General features: G+C 39.1%; 1 protein-coding gene across 1 annotated transcript in view; it reads right to left on the minus strand.

Moving 5' to 3' along the window:
- Nucleotides 1-9,057: 9,057 nt before the first annotated feature.
- Nucleotides 9,058-17,411, minus strand: part of UBXN7 (UBX domain protein 7) — an 87,457-nt gene continuing 79,103 nt past the window's right edge. Inside the window, exon 11 of the mRNA XM_036352032.1 lies at nt 9,058-17,360. Within this exon, the coding sequence (XP_036207925.1) occupies nt 17,199-17,360 (162 nt within the window). The 3' untranslated portion in view covers nt 9,058-17,198. The remainder of the gene's footprint in view (nt 17,361-17,411) is intronic.

Below are 17,411 nucleotides of genomic sequence, written 5' to 3' on the forward strand. Positions count from 1 at the left end.
AATTTGTACTTCTTAATCCCTTCATCTTTTTCACCAGTCTTCCAACTTCCCTCCCATCTAGCAACCATCAGTTTGTTCACTGTATCTGTGAGTCTGTTTCTATTTTGTTTGTTTATTTTGGTTTTTGTTAGAGTCCACATATAAATAAAATCATATAGTATTTGTCTTCTCTGATCTGCAATCCCATTTTAAGAAGTTTCTATTCAAGGTCCAGTTCAAACATTCCCAGAGAAGTCTTCCCTGATTTCTTTTTTTTAAAAGATATTTTTATTGATTTCAGAAAGGGAGAGAGAGAGAGGGAGGGAGAGAGAGAAACATCAGTGATGAGAGAGAATCATTGATTGGCTGCCTTCTGCATGCCCCCCACTGGGGGGCCTGAAACCTGGGCATACGCCCTGCCTGAGAATTGAACCATGACCTCCTGGTTCATAGGTTGAGGCTCAACCACTGAGCCATACCAGCTGGGCAATCTTCCCTGATTCCCTGATTTCTTTCCTCAGAGTTAGGCACTTCTTTCTTTGTGCTCCTATTGCACTGTTGTTGTTGGGGTTTTTTTGTTTGTTTGTTTTTAAATATATTTTATTGATTTTTTACAGAGAGGAAGGGAGAGAGATAGAGAGTTAGAAACATCGATGAGAGAGAAACATCCATCAGCTGCCTCCTGCACGCCCCCCACTGGGGATGTGCCTGCAACCAAGGTACATGCCCTTGACCAGAATCGAACCTGGGACCCTTCAGTCCGCAGGCCGACACTCTATCCACTGAGCCAAACCAGTTAGGGCTGCTGTTTTAAATTTAGGTATTACATACATACATATAGCAAACAGCACAAATCCTAATTATAAAACTTGATAAATATTTTCACATGTGCACCTAGACAACACTGCACAGATCAAGATATAGGACTCCTCCAAATCCCCAGAAGGCTCTATTGTGATCCCTCCCATTATTATCTCTATCCCTAGTGTTGACTTCCATTTGGCTTTTATCATTGACTAGAGGCCCGGTGCATGAATTCATGCACAAGGGGGGAGGGACTGCGGGAGGTTGGCTGGCCAGGGGGAGGGACCGCAGGAGGTTGGCCACTGGCTCCAAGGAGGGTGCCAGCTCTTGGCCCCACTGGGAAAGGGGCCATGTCCACCGCCACCCACCCCCAGTTCCCTGTCCCAGCCCAGGGTCCAAAGGCCCCAGCAGGGTCAAGAGAGGTGGTGATGGTCGCTGGGCTGGGTGTGGAAGGAACGGACACCAGATGACGATGCTGCCCCACCATCATGCGGCTCCCCACTCCCCCCCCCCCACACTCCTTCCCTCGCCACCATGCTGCCACCGCAGCAGGCAGGTGGCCCCCAGGAAAGGGAGAGGATGGGAGAGAGACAAACCCTTGGTCAAGGGCTGACTTTCAATGGATCGCAGCAAGGGAGTTGCTCTGCTATGAACAAAACCCTGACCCAGAGGCAGGTTGTCTATGAATGGTTTAGCACCAGGGGCTAATGGGGGCTGGCCAGCTGCAGGAAGTTGGGAGCACACTGACCACCAGGGGGCAGCTCCTGCATTGAGCATCTGCCCCCTGGTGGTCAGTGCACGTCATAGTGACTGGTTGACCAGTCATTCCAGTCATTCGGTCATAACGGTCACTTAGGCTTTTATATATATAGATTAGCATTTGGCTGTTCTTGAATTTCATAAAAATGGAATCATACATGTGTACCTTTTTGTGCCTGGCTTTCTTCACTCAGTATTATATCTGTGAGATTTATTCATTATATAATTCATTCTTTTTTATTGCTATTATCCATTGTATGACAATATTACAATTTCATCTACTGTTTTTTTTTTTTGTTTTGTTTTTTTACAATTTCAAATAATTTATTGACAACTATCCAAAACAGCATGTAATTACAGTAGCCATGCCTTATTCTCTGGGTGTATGTTACAAGACCCCGAGTGGATGCCTGAAACTGTGGATGGTACCAAATCCTACATACAGTTTTAGGCAAAAGTAGGTTTACAGTTGTGAATAGTTGAAACACAGATTATTCTTGTATTATTATTTCTTAATTCTTATTTATTTGTATTGAAACTATAAACCTGATTTTGCCCACCTCTGTATATTATGTTTTTTCCTGTACACACATATCTATAATAATGTTTAACTTATAAATTAAATATTAGTATGCTGGGGTCCAACCCCAGCAGGTCCAGGAGTCCCCAAAGGTGTGGACGGAGTCGGCGAAGAAGGAACGACACAGAGGCAGCGTTCAGTTGATCAGCAGCCTAGCCAGGATCTCTAGCCAAGTTCTGGTCAGGATCTCCGGCAAAGTTCTGGTTAGGATCTCCAGCCAGGTTCTGTGTCCATGTTGTCTTGCTAGGTTCTGTGTCTAGGTTCTGTCCAGGTTCTCCAGCCAGGTTCAGTCACCAGGTTCTAGTCAGGTTCTCTTGCCATGTTCTATCCAGGTTCTGTAGCCAGGTTCTGTCTCTAGGCTCTTCAGCCAGGTTCTCTTGCTAGGTTCTGTCTCTAGGTTCTGTGGCCAGTTTCTGTCCAGGATCTTTTGCCATGTTCTCTCCAGCGAAGTTCTTCTATCTCTAGGTTCTGTGTCTAGGTTCTGTGTCCTGTTGTCTTGTTACATCTGTATTTATACCAGTTGATTCCAATCCTATCAATCTCTATTCCAAAGGTTAGGGCGTTTCTTATCTCCATTCCAGGGAGTAAAGATTATGTAGCTTAAGCATGATTGTTCCTAGTTAAAGTGATTAATTACCCTCCTGGCATTTAGTTAATGGGTTTTATTCCCTCCCTAACTTCAGGGGAAAATCCCTACCTGGGGAAACAACCTTTCTCAGAGAGGTGACCTCCGTTAAAACACATAGTGCCAAGAAGGTGAGCAAACATTAAGAACAGTATGCCATATAATACAGGTCCCTTAAAACAGCAAGAATGGACCGGCTCCCGGCAAATTCCCCCTTTTTTATTTTTTAAAAGCAGGCATTAAAAAGAAAAACCCCAAATGCTCTCTTGTATCCATTTTAAGAGTAGGATTGGCGCTTTCTGCTATTACCCGAGTCCTGATCTATCACCCCAGGGAGAGCTTGCCAATCCTGCACTTTCCCGGGGTGGAAAGGCTGCAGTGAGGTTAAGGATAAGGCTCCTTGGGCCTACCTCCTCCCATGCCTTTACATTTACCTTTCCTTCCTCAGAAAAGCATGGACATACTTCTTGTATAAAACGTTCTGTCTGACTGGGAGTAACCTTAATTCCTCTGCTAGCAAGCATATGTGTTAAAAGGTCAATACAGAGTCTTATTTCTTTAGACTCAGTATGGCACATCTTCTTAAAGATCAATACAGAGTCTTCTTTCTTTGGACTCAGTATGGCACATCTTCTCAATCTAAGTTCTGTACTATCCACCTTCTTACCCTACTTATCATCTTTGGAGGGGTCTGCAGTACCCTGGTGGAGTCCTATCTGTCCCGAGTGTGGGGCTCTCAATGGGGGGGGGGCTTACTTAGGGGAATCCTGTTCCAGGGGTTCCCAAAGGTGTGGACAGAGTCGGCGAAGACTATCCACCCTCTTCCTACAGTGGAGTCCGATCAATCCCGAGTGTGGGGCACTTACCTAGGGGTCCCTGTTCGGGCGCCAGATGTTGGGGTCCAACCCCAACAGGTCCAGGGGTCCCCAAAAGTGTGGACAGAGTCAGTAAAGAAGGAATGACACAGAGGCAGCATTCAGGTGATCATCATAGCTGGGTTCTCTTGTCAGGGTCTCCAGCCAGGTTCTGTAGCCAGTTCTCCAGCCAAGTTCTGTCTAGGATCTCCAGCCAGGTTCTGTAGCCATGTTCTCTCGCTAGGTTCTCCAGCCAGGTTCGGTCGCCAGGTTCTGTAGCTGGGTTCTTCAGCCAGGTTCTGTCTAGGTTCTCCAACCAAGTTCTGTAGCCAGGTTCTGTCCAGGATCTTTTGCCATGTTCTCTCCAGCGAAGTTCTTCTGTCTCTAGGTTCTGTGTAGGTTCTGTGTCTAGGTTCTGTCTCATCTACTGTTGATGGACATTTAGACTACTTTCAATTTTTGCCTATTATAAATAATACTGCTATGAATATTCGTATACATGTCTTTTGGAGGATGTATCTATACACTAATTTTTTCCAGGGAATATATGTAGGAGTGAAATTGCTGAGTTATAGGGTAGGTGAATATGGATATTTAATTTTGACAAATGATATTGCCAAACAGTTACCCAAAGTAGTCCCATTTGCACTCCCACCAGCAGTGTATGAGAGTTCCAGTTGCTTCACATTCTCACCAACACTTTTAATTACAGGCATTCTGGTAGATGTTTAGCAGTATCTCATTGTGGTTTTAATTTGCATTTTCATGATGAGTAAACATCTCTTCATATACTCATTGGTCATTTGGAGATTCTTTTTTGAGAACTGCCTGCTCAAGTTTGCCCACTTTTTACTGGTTCTTTGTCTTTTTCTTACTGGTTTATAGGCGTTCTTTAGAAATTCCAAGATGAGACCTTTGCCAGATATGTGTGTGATGAATGTTTTCTCCTGTCTGTGGTTTGCCTTTTCACTCTTAATGATGTCTTTCGAGGAAGAGAAGTTCTTGATTTTTAAGTTCCATTTATTAGTCTTTCCCCTTATTGGTCACTGCTTTTTGTGTCCTGTTTTAAAAAACCTCCCCACTGCATTTTGATTTACCTGTACTATTTATGTGCCTCTTCCCCACTCCTGTGAGATCCTTGAGGGCAGAGGCTGTATCGTATTCTTCCCTGTATACCCAGAACCTAGCATAGAGCTTAGAATATGGTAGCAGTTCAGGAATCACTTGATTAATGAGTTAATTCATGCACTGCATCAAGTAACACACACAGTCTCTGGGCACAGAGATTTTACTTCTAATGATGAAAATAAACAATATTGAGAAAACCCTTGAAGCATATATATGAGAAGGAATAATTATAACTGGTTAATTCTTGAAACTGCATATGAACTGCCTTCTATAGAAATTTCTATGTTTGCAGATGTATGTATGCCTGCTGCAAAAGCTGGTAACCAACTATTGAAAAGTTCATTAAATAGGATCCAGTTTTCATTTCTATTGTAAAAGGGAATCATTTAGAATTTAAATGAATCCCTGTTTCTTCCCAGAGAATTGAATTTAGATAGAAGATACAAGCTGAGCACTCACAAAGCATTATAATATGAAGAAACATTTGTTCACTATATAAAACTATCTCATTAGATTCTTACAACAAACCCAAAGCAAGTAAAATAACTGTTAGGTTAGCTTCATTATGCCAACAAAGAGAGTATAGCCCAGAGGAACTTGACTTCCTGCGTAACAGTGAGTAGGGCTGGGGAGATGATCCTATGTCATCTGACTCTACAGTCCTGAATATTGATGGTTGAGATATTTCCCCCCAATCCCGATTCCATCTTAAGGTATTTCTTCTTGAGGCAGTACTATGGTCGTTGGCACCTGAGAGACCTGGATCTCAATTCCTGCTAAAATACCTATTAGTTAGGTGAACTTGGGTAGTTCAGTGAGCCTCAGTAATAATTTGAGCCTGTTTCTCATTTATAAAATGATGCCTACTTCACAGTTTATTTTGAGAATTAATAAGATGCAAGATGCTTACAGTGGGTTAGTCCTCTCTTTCTGTTTTATTTTTTATATTCTCATCCGAGGATATGTTTACTAATTTTAGAGAGAGGAAGGAAGAGCGGGAAACATCAATGTGAGAGAGAAGCATCATGCGGTCGCCCTTTGCATGCACCCCAACTAGGGACTGAATCCAAAACCTAGGCGTGCGCCCTGACCTTTCAGCATAAAGGATGATGCTCCAACCACCTGTGCCACACTGGCCTGGCCAGGGCCTCTCCTTCTGTTCTTGAATCTCAGCTTAGCAAAAATAATTTTTATATGCAATGTCTATTAGAACATCTTATAGTTGGGCAATTACAATGATCTGTTATCTGACTGCCTGGTATCACTCAGATTTTCAGATGGTATCTCTGTTCAGAACCTAATGGCTTATCTAACAGCAGACACTCTCAAATGGATATTAAAATGGTGCTTGTGGGTCAAAAGAAATCGTTGGAATTTGGCTTTAACTCCTTAAAGTGCCAAACTTAGTTGAGACTGGTGATGACAGCTGTAGATCCTTTTCCTTAGGGTAAATTTGTGACAATGAATTCAATGGTTAATCTTATGAACCAGTCACTTGTTTTGGAAACTATATAATTGCAATAGGTAGTTTTACTAAGTAAAGCCAGCTTCAGATTAAGTTCTTCACCTTCCTATAGTAGGCCCTCTATGGTAACAGAAGCCTGGACTCTGCCATGAAAAAATTAAAGCATTACCTCTTCACAGATGTGTTAATAATCTTACAATTTGGCTTTGGAGACACAGCTACTAGTTATCACTTTGTTGGTGATATTTCTGAAGAGAAAGCAAATGGGAGTCTGAGAGCACAAATGGAGCATGGGTGGGAAAATAATTTGCCTAATGCCATAAAAGGCTTCCTAACGCTGAAAGGCCTGAGAGAACAGAATAGACAGATGTTCCATTCTGAGGGATATGGTGGGGTCTGGAGGTGGGATTTGAGCAAGGAATAGAGGAAGTTGAGAATATGGAATTTACTGGCAGAAGGAAAAGGGAAAAGATGATGACAAACAGGCCAATATTCCCCAAAGAAGAGGGACAGACTAATCAGCTTCCTTGTGGGTGGGGTTCAACCTCAACTGACAGCTGACTAAACCAGAGAACACATTCCCTTAATAGGAGGGAGAGAAAAAGGAAGACAGGAGATGTTGAAATATCTGCCATTTATACCAGTCCGCCAAAGAGGAAGTTCTTCTTATTTTCTTCACTAGTATAAAAATATTACAAACTTCAACCCACTCCAATTAGGGGTCCGTCTCCATCACACTGCAAATGTTCTTGGTCTCCAATGACTTCTTGTATCTCATGAAAACTTTGCTGTCCTTTTTGACTCCTGGGCAGAATTAGACATAGCTGGTTGCAGATCCTTCTTAAACATTTTTGCTATTGGCTGTCTTGACACCCGACTCTGGTGTTTCTCCTTCCTCACTGGACAATATTCCAGGTGGTGATCTTCAGGCCTAGGTTCTGGGCTCTGCTCTTTAATTTCTCCCTATATGGCCTTATTCTTTCTCATGGAACTAAACTCCACCTATAAGGCTGACAATTTCTCAAATCTTAACTCCAGGCCACCATTCCTTCAAGCTTCAGACTCACATATCCAACTTCCTATACTACATCTGAACTTGGTTGGAAGTATCCCAATTAACACAGCCAAAATGCTTTCTCCGCACCAAATCTGCTTGACCCACCAGTCTTCCTGCCTTAGTAATGATACCACTACTTACCCACCTGAAACGTTGAGTCATTCTTGGTTTCTCTTTCTTTCCTTCCCCAACATCTAATTCAACAGTCTTAATTCTACCTTCAAGGTATATCTCTAATTTATATACTACTTCCAAGTTCCATTGCCACTACTCTGGTCCAGGCAACCTTCATTTTGTACCTTGATCACTGCAATAGTCTCTACTACTTTTGCTCTCTTCCAATCCACTCTCCGTACAACAAATGGTTTCTCATTGCACCTGGGACACTGCCTGAGCCCTTTACTAGGGCCTAAGGTGGCCTTGTATGATCTGGCTTTTACTCATTTTATGCCATTCCCTTTGCTCACTACACATGCCAGACACATTGGCCTTCTCTGAATACCTCAAATACATCAAAAACATTCCTGGTCCACAGCCTTTGCATTTGTTTTCCTCCTTCTCTTACTAGGGTCTTCTCATCCTTCAGATCTCAACCTTAATATTATTCCCCAACATCTTTTTGTTTTTTGTTAATCCTCACCCAAGGATATTTTTCCCATTGATTTTTAGAGAGAGTGGAAGAGAGGAAGGGAAAGAGAGAGAAACATCGATTGGTTGCCTCCCATACTTGCCCTGACGGGGCAGGAACTGAACCTGCAACCCAGGTTCCTTTGATCAGAAATAAAATCCGTGACCCTTTGGTACTGACCACTGAGCACACTGGCCAGGAAATTCCCTACTGGCTCCTTTTCTAGTTTTCTCTCATTGTATTTGAATTAAAGCTGTATTTTTTTCATTTGCTTATTGTCTGTATCCCTAAATATAAAGGAAATTCCCAGAGGGCAGGGGCTGTGTCTTTTTTGTTCATTGCATCTCTATCTTTTGGCACATAGTGAAGGTAGTTAAGGATAAGGATAGGTAGTTTGTCACTGGAGGAATGGAAAGGTGTCCTATTGGCTAAATCTAAGTAGAATGGCCACTTCCTGACCAGTCTATGTGGCCAGGGAAAGAAGGTCTTGAAAGAAGATGGCAAGTTCCATGCGGGTACGTTGCTGAAGCATGAGGATGAGGAATAGTTCCATAAAAGAGTAGCAGCACAAACCAGGCCCAGGGGTTACTGTGAACTAGGCACCAATCCCAATTTCTACTACACAATAACATTAATGGCTTTTCTCCCATTAATTTAGCAATTACTTTTTTCCTTAACTTGCTTAAGCTGAGTCCTTAATTTGTCATTATTGGTGGTTTGAAAAACTAGACACTTGAATTGCCCAAATATATCAAATATAGAATCTTACTTTCCTAACAAGACTACCAAACCCAATGATTTCATGACAATTCAACCAACATTTACAGAGCACTCACCATAAATGTCCAACTTACTACAAAGAGCAGAAAAGAAGCTACCAAGCATTACCCTTAACAATGAGACTATGAACTTTAGTTAATAAACTAGAGGCCTGATGCACGAAATTTGTGCAAGGAGCTCGGCCCCTGCCGCTGCGGTGGCTGCCTCTGCCCCGGCCCCCGCAGCTTTGTCAAGAAGGTTGCCCAGAAGGTCACTCGGTCTAATTAGCATATTACGCTTTTATTATTATAAATACTGTCCTAAACATGAGAATATGAAAGCAAAATTTAGAAACCTGAATTGTATTAATAAAAGTAATATCCAGTCTTATCTCACAAAACAATAATACAAAAAAAACCTAATACTGAAAAGTTTTTATTTTATTTCCAAGATCAAATATTACAACAGGACATTTACATGTATTTATAAAAAAATGCAGCAGTTGAATTTATAGATCAGAGGTTTCCTTGAGTTTGGTCCCTCTCTCAGCACAGTGAGCTGATGTCTTCAAAGGACTTATCATCCCACTCCCTTTCCTCCACCCCCCACCCCCACAAATTGTCCCACCCTGCCTCCCCAATTCAAGTTGCAGTATCAATATAAAGCAACTGGGTACAACACAGCAAGAATATTCGCAATTTGGTACAGCCAAAACAAAGGATCACCAAGAGATCCTCAATTTAGAAATTATTTACCTATAGACTATGTATCTATAGATATATCACACCCAGTTATCTAAGATTTCCCTAGTTTTAGAGCAAGTGGAAGTTCCATTGAGTCTTAGCCAGCAGTTATAGCTCTGCTTTATCTAATGGCATATTTTTCTCCTCCTCCAAGTTTTAGATTTTCTACGGCTTCTGTGTGTCTTCAAATTTAAGGCTTTCCCTAGCACCTTTATTATCACTTACTAGATATACAGGAGGGTCTCTAGTGTGTCTTGAACAAAAAAATTTTAGTGAATGATCCAGTTGCCCCTTACTCACTGGTCCCAAGCCTTCTTCCCATTTTTGAGAAGAGCAGCAGATGGTACCTCCTAGCACCATGGAATTAAAAGCCCAGAACACTGAGAACTATACATGCATTTTAGGGAGCACTTGCCAGAAACACTAAAATAGAAGCACTATCTCTGTCCATTATCTTCTTGGATTCAATAACAAAGTTATGCTACAGATTGAATTTCGAGCCATCCTGCATTAAGAATGCAAATCTCTCACTAAGACCACCACTTTGTCCAGAATAAGTTGAGTACACAAACATCCCAGAGAATTTTTAAATACCGTTAGGAACTGCTTGAGAAACACCTTAAGCAAATACCCCAAATTGACTTCACTCAAGTACCCAGCCCACCCCCATCCCTATCCCCTCCCAAAATTTAATTCCTTGATTAACCTCTCTGAGTAAGATGGGAAGTGAGGTTTGAAAAATGACATGAAAAATGTTTAAAAAATACAATTAGTGAAGACATGCCAGAACTGGACATCCCAGATGATTTAAAACGCATTGTTCAAACTGAACTCACACAAAGCATGCACAGAGCCTACAAACACTCCTGAGTTTCCATGGAACAATCAATACCTACTTGAAAACAGACTATTGTTTCTTAAAGGGTTAAAAAAAAAAAAAAGGCACCAGATACTTAGAAATTGTTATCAAAAAGAAAACCGTCCCAAGAAAAAGATTCTTAAAGGAGTAAATAAAATTTTGTCTAACAGATTCATGCCAAAACTTGGATGGAAGCCCCTCAAAGTCTAAGAATCTTGTTAGCATAAACTGGTACCCATCTCTCTAAATCTATGACTAGATTTACTGCTTCCCAGCAGGAATTTTAAATCACCTTTCCAACCTGAAGAGAGAAACCCAAGAAAGTAACAAGGTTCAAGTCCCCAAATGGGTAAGATAAACAGCCCCTACTATAAGCTTACTACTCATTAACTAAAAATTGGAGGTCACACACTACTTCATTCTAATTAGCAGGTAAAATGAGATTTTCTGGTGGCAATGGTCACTCCATGTGAGGTTTAACTTACAGGGCAATAAATTATCAGTTACTCAGAGTATATGATTAATGTCAAAAACCTATTTATATTATGAATCACGCCATTTATTGATATTTTTCATTATTAAGAACACAGGAGCTTTGAGAAAGCATACTGCAAAACCATTTTGTTGAAAATAGCAACATATCCAACTGAGCATCAACATTTCGATGTCATTAACTTGAAATAGATCCGGTGGCAATGTACTCTAAAACCAGTGACTTTGATAGGAAAGAAAGGCAGAATGGCAGGGAATGGTTCCAGATCAAGAATCTCTCCCTTGTCAATTAAAATGCCCATATTGAAGCCATGAAAAAAGCAAATAAAAAAGATTTTAAGGAAGGGAGAATTCACTTCCAGGTCAGAATTTATCTAATGATTTGAAATGTTTCCCATTTTGTTTACCACATCTAATAAAATGAATGATTCATGGTAGGCTCAGTTAGATTAATAAGTTATTTTAATGGAGATAAATGTTTTATGTTCAATCTAGCTTAGTTTGACTTATTCTTATTTGAAAACCCAAGTGACCTTATAAGGGATATAAATCTTAGGGCATTTTGATCTTTATAGAGGAAATACCATTAAGCAACAAAATCTTGCTGTCTGTTGCAACAAAATTAACTGCAAGGCAACTTCCCATATGTTAATAAATATGTGACTCTTCTTAGGCAAAATACTACCATTGGTATTTGTACCTCTAACCCTTTAAGTAAATGTGGTTATTTTTTGAAAATACTTTACAGAAATGCCAAATTGTTTTATTAATGTAGTTCCTATTGGATTACCCACTCTACTTTCAGATCATATGTCAGAGAAAGGCCTGTACCAAAAATCAGGTTCATGAGAATGACTGAGGTCCTATGCAATAATACAAGAGCCTTCTGTAGGCCAAAAAGGGGAGAGGGGTGTCATGGAGCTAGCCATTCTATATTTGGAATAAAAGCATTCTTAAGTAGACAGAAAATGAGCTATAAAAATGATGTTTGCCTCAAAATCTTCCTTTGTATATGTATAAAAATTTTAAAATGTTACCATTAAAAGAGAAGTGAATTTCTTAAACGTAGCCAATTTTATTAAAATCATGACTAATTTCCAGAGAATGGATGTTGAAAAATTAGGAACAGAGAATGAAAAAGTATAAAAGGATTAAAAGAGTTTCTAATTAAGGGTTCCATATCATTATATCCAGTAACTTTAACCACAAGTTCACTTCAACAGGAAAACTACCAAGTTAATCATAATCTCTATGAAAAATACTCTTGATTCTAAGTGGCCTCTCTAGCAGGACTGACACACAGATGAGTGAAAGATCAAAATAACCATCATTAAAATATCAAATTTCTCATAACAGGAGAAATCAACATATTGGCTTGGTATTCTCTGCTGGTTACTTTCAGGACTAAGGAATATTCTTGCCAGTATTCTAAAATGTGTACAGTGCAATTAAGTTTCATGACAATAACTGAAGTGCTAAGCAAGGCAAACCAATAATAGTTGAATATTCACAGTACAGAGATGTCTTTAAGTAGCCTTTTCATCAAGGCATCTATTTTTGGAAAACTACCATGTTCATCAGAGGGTTGATTCTTCCCACTCCCACTTACTTTTTTACACATTACTTATTCATTAATCTGCATCCTATATTTACTATTAAGTAGTTAAGTGAAAGAGGGCAAGAAAGAGAGAATGGCACAATGGAGATACACTGTGTAGGATTAAGAATAGTTTTAAAACTCAGCCTAACTGAATTTGAAAAAGTTGTTTCTGCCAAAAGTAAATTTTACAACTTACACAAAACGATGTCCTAGCAATTGCTCAGTGAGTGAAGTGCTCTGTTTAAGCACACAGGTAAAATAAAACTCAACTCTGGTGTCAGCGAGATATTTGGTTCTCATTCATTACATTTTAGTCATACTCAACAATGTACAGGAATACTGCATTAAGTTTTTTAAATTAATGAATTGTGTTTAAAAGAGCATTACTAGATCTATAACCATTATACTCTCCTTTTTGTAGATTTCAGTCAAGTGAGGTTAGTTATTAGGCAAGTGAAACCTGGACACAAAAAAAGCAAAGGAACTGATTAGCAAGTATACTTTTAATTAACCTAGGGATAATATATAATAAAGAGACTAGAAGCATAAAATTTTGGAGTGGAAAGGACTTCAGAGATAATCTAATTCAGTGATCTACAATCTGTGGGTTCCTAGAGTTTCTCCAAGGGTCTGCAATTCCATATGCACATTCACATTTTCTCCATCAATGAAATAAATATTAATACTTAACTCCATAGTTCCCCATCTCTGCCATATTTTAAAATCACAAGTTCTTTTACTTGAAGAGACTAAGAACTCCTGATCTAGTCCAATATGCTGTGAAGTAGTAGCAGAGCTATTACCCAACTGCACTTATGCCTACATACAGTGCCCCTTCTGCATATCATATCATATATAATATATATTTAATTTGTACCTAGGTAGAGAAATTCAATCTTTCCTTCACTTTCAGTTGCTAGTGGCTCCCTCTAGTATTTTCCTAAGTGTTCAAGTGAGATCCCTGCTAGCTAAAATTTTAGTCCTGAGAATCAGTAATCCTTTCTTTTTTGTGTATTAGATATGCCTTACTGATAAACGTCATGCCCTACGTAGTTACAAAAGTTGCAACTAAAGAATACAGGTGAGTCAAAAGAAAATTTGAGCTACAGTATTTGCCACTTTTCAGTTTTACATTTTTGTGAAGACTGTCCTAACTGAAGCGTGTACTATTCGTTCCCCTTTCTAAACGTCTACTGCAATTATAGTTCAGCCCCAGAAATGTAAGCATTTACAGTTCTCCAGTTATCTTATGTGTAGTGTTTCTCCAGCTGGGTAAAACAGGCAGGAACTACATCTTAGATTTCAAGCTGTTTCCAACTTTGATTAAGAACTCATTAAATTACTGGCTTACACAGTCAAGGAAGGAGAATTTTACAGATTATTTTAAAAGATATACATAAAAGGATTTAATAATCTGGTATAGGTGGGATGCAGAAAAGATAGTTATATCTTTTCTGAAAAGTGGTTTAAAAAAAGATAAAATTCTTTTTTACCTTTCTATTTATTCTTAGCAAATAATGCCACAAAGTTACTTTCCTTTCACATTTTTATCAGTCCATCATTTCAAGAAAACAATAATCAGTCCCTCAAAATAATGGGAATTTATAGGCATAGCAGAAAGCCCACCAGCTTTACGGAAACATAACCAAATGATACCTTCCTTACAGAGCCAAACAAAAGAAATATAACTTTTCAGACTGATGCCCCTGTTAGAGGAGATAGCAGCATGGGAGTGAAAAGAGCATGGACTCCGGATGCCAATTTTGATTTTGCCACGCACTGGCTGTGGCATCCTGAACAAGTTCTCTGAACTTCAATTTTATTTCTTATCTACAAAACGGGGGAAATGTTCATTTTATGGAGTTCTTATAAAGATTAAGAGAAAATGTGTATAAGGTAGCTACTACATGCTAATTACTCAAAATTAGTTCCATATCTTCCCTCACTTGACTGTTCTTTCTCTTCTCTGGTTTCTTCCTAAATCAATTTCAAAAGAGGTTTCCTGTCATTCTCCCCCGCCCCGCCCCCACTAGTTTTCATTTTATCTCCCTGTATTTGTCACATCACTTACTCTCAAAATCTACCTTGTTCTTTTCCTCAGTACCTTTTATCTCTTTCAAGCTGTTTCCAATACCTACAAGGAAAGACTATTTTAAACTAATTTTTAATTATCTTACTAACCTCATTTAATCTATTCAATAAAACTTCTCCTCCAAAAAGCAAAGGAACTTGCAGAGAAAATAAGACAAACTAGAGGAAGTATACTCCCTAAGTGGATTAAGTTCTTGAGTAAAGCAATATTCCTTATTCACTCTTCCCATGTACAATCTATAATCCCTCCATCCCATTGGCCTCTATATCAAGCCCAGAATAATTATACTCCTGCCTCAAAGTAAAATAAAAACCTTTAGATCTTATACTCTAAACATCCCAGCTGTCTCTGAGTCAATATCTCATGCCCCATCTCTTTAATATGCTTACTTAAATCCCTTTATATATATACTTGGTCATTTCACAGTTGAAAAAGTCACTTTGGTTTCTCATGCATGGATATGCTAGGACTGAGCTTATCAAAAAGAACTACATCCTATCATTAATGAGCATGTTGTCTCAGGTTCCCTAGGTATGTTTTATAAAGAGAAGCTAACAGGTAAAAGAATAAAATAGAGTCCTACAGGGAAAGTTCTTGACTTCACATTTTTGACAGATTTGGGCTTTAGCTGTGACTTTGCTGAGTGGAGATAGGTGCCATCATAGCACCCAAACTGGGCGTACCCTCACTTCTTACCCTGTACCTCCCTGAATTTTTAGATTCTTGACCTTGTCTACTACCAATAGTCTTTTTACCCTCTAATGCATCTTTGATAGTATACAGCTCTATTCCTTAGATAGTAAGTCTATTATCCAAGTTCAGATACAATTGAGGAATTAACATGAAAACCACTATTTCCTCAATAATTCAAAAGCTGCTAGTTAGCCTCAAGAGTCTATAAAAAAACACCAAAGTGGTATTACTCAGTCACCAATCTAAAGAGAGAACTTTGACTCAAGATATAAATGAAACTGTAATTATATAAATATATTTATAAATATTTATACAATTATATACTTATACATAAGCACTTACACACACTTAGAAAAAATGTAAGAACATTAATCCAAAAGGACTCACTGAAGAATAAACAGAATTTTCCATGATTTCCTTGAGGAGAAACATTACTCATTCTTTAGGGTGGGTCCCTCAAAATTCAACCATTAGAAATCATATTCTCTAATTAAGTACTAGCAACACATAAGCGTGTTTTTTTTAAAATCCCCTAGTTACCAAGAGAGTGATCTTAAAATAGATGGGAACTTAAAAGGTCTCTGAGCAATAGCAATTTATGTTCCTCAAGTAGAAGGATCAATCTAAATCCCCAACTGATTAAATAAGGTCCATTTTATATTACGGTTTTATAGCAAGTTAAAGTTCTGATTTTGCCACCAGAATCACCACTACCCCATCAGAAGACTAATGCTCAAAATAAGAACTAAGCATATAATGAAGCTGATAAGTTGAGTAGTGTTATGGAGATTCAAGATGGCACCTTCTAAACAAAACTGAAAAAAGCTTTCACCAACTACAATTTGAATGTGGCTTTTGTAGGCAGAAAAAACCCCACAACATCTGAAGACTACTGGCAATCTTCCCTACCTCCCTTACTAAATGCTGTCTTATGGATTTAAAGGTTTTCCCCTTAGGCTTTCAATTTTGAGACCTTTTGCAAGAAAAAGCATGAGGATTTAAGCTCATTTAGTCACCAGAGCCTTTAGAGACTGTTCAACCAGGGGTAATAAATGAATCATTATTTCTAACCAAAGGAATATGGTTAGCTACTCTCAGCTGCATCTTTTTCTTTTTCCCCCAGGATATACATAAGTATGCCTAAAGCACATAGGACAATCAATAACCATAGTGGTTAAACTACAAGCCACTGTTTGCATGATTATTGAATAGCTGCCTTCCTACAGATCACTTGTGGACCCAAACAATGGAAGGGCCGAAGGAACTAATATGCCATACTGGCAAAAAACAGCAAGCACCTTCCTATCCCAGTCACCACAATTTGCTCACTAAAGGTCCACTCTGGGACTAGCGGGATCAATATAGTTTATAGAGTAGTAATGAAGAAAGTTGTCTCAGGCTAGTTATTGAATGCCAACCCATGCTACTCATCCAACATTTAACACTCATTTTGCCAATAACACATCTCATGGAAATAATTCTAGCTTGGGAGGGCGGGAATCCTTCGAAATGATTTTTAAATGAGATGAATAATTATTACAAGGGATGTTTTTTCCATGTAAATAAAAGCCTGGATATTCTGTTGTGATATTTGTTATATGAACAACAAAACAAAACATGTTAGAGAATTGATTTTTCCTACTAAAAACAGGGCTTACAAAAAAGGGAGGTTGTTCTTATTCTGAATCTAGCCATTCCTTTACCAAAGGAGTCTGAGGAGTAGTAACATTATCATTTGATCCCGAGAAAGTGCCATACAAGAGACCACTTATTGGAACACTCATTTCCTGCTGCCAGTACTAGGAGGTGTTATCCTTATACTTCCATTTGGTCACCTGATTAGGTAAGAAAGAAAGAAAAGTAGGAAAAAGATAAAAATAGGATAGGAGAGAGGAAAAAAAGGGGGTAGGAAGTGAAAAAGACTTATTAGAGGAGAGAGCAAGGAATAAAAGAGAAGGCAGGTGACTTGCTTGCCCAACTTTGGCTCTATGGTCCTATGAACCAAAATGCATACTCAGTGACATGGTATCTCACAGGAAAAGGGAAAAAAGGGGTAAGCTGAGAGAGGTCGGGCCATGATGTTAATTTCTTTCCTGTACAAAGACAGTCTCTTGAGGACAAAGGCCTGCCTCTTGTAATGTAATGTCATAGTCCAGATGAGAGAGTTTCCTTCGAGGGAAGTTGGTGAGAAGTTCAAAACGTTCATTTGGATATCCTTTAGACTGGACATGCTTCACCAAAGCCTATGAAAAACAAAAGACAGGATTGTTAGATGGAAATAGAGCATATTAAAG

Source organism: Myotis myotis, unplaced genomic scaffold (assembly GCF_014108235.1).
Source record: "Myotis myotis isolate mMyoMyo1 unplaced genomic scaffold, mMyoMyo1.p scaffold_m19_p_2, whole genome shotgun sequence".
In the NCBI taxonomy this organism is placed as follows: Eukaryota; Metazoa; Chordata; class Mammalia; order Chiroptera; family Vespertilionidae; genus Myotis; species Myotis myotis.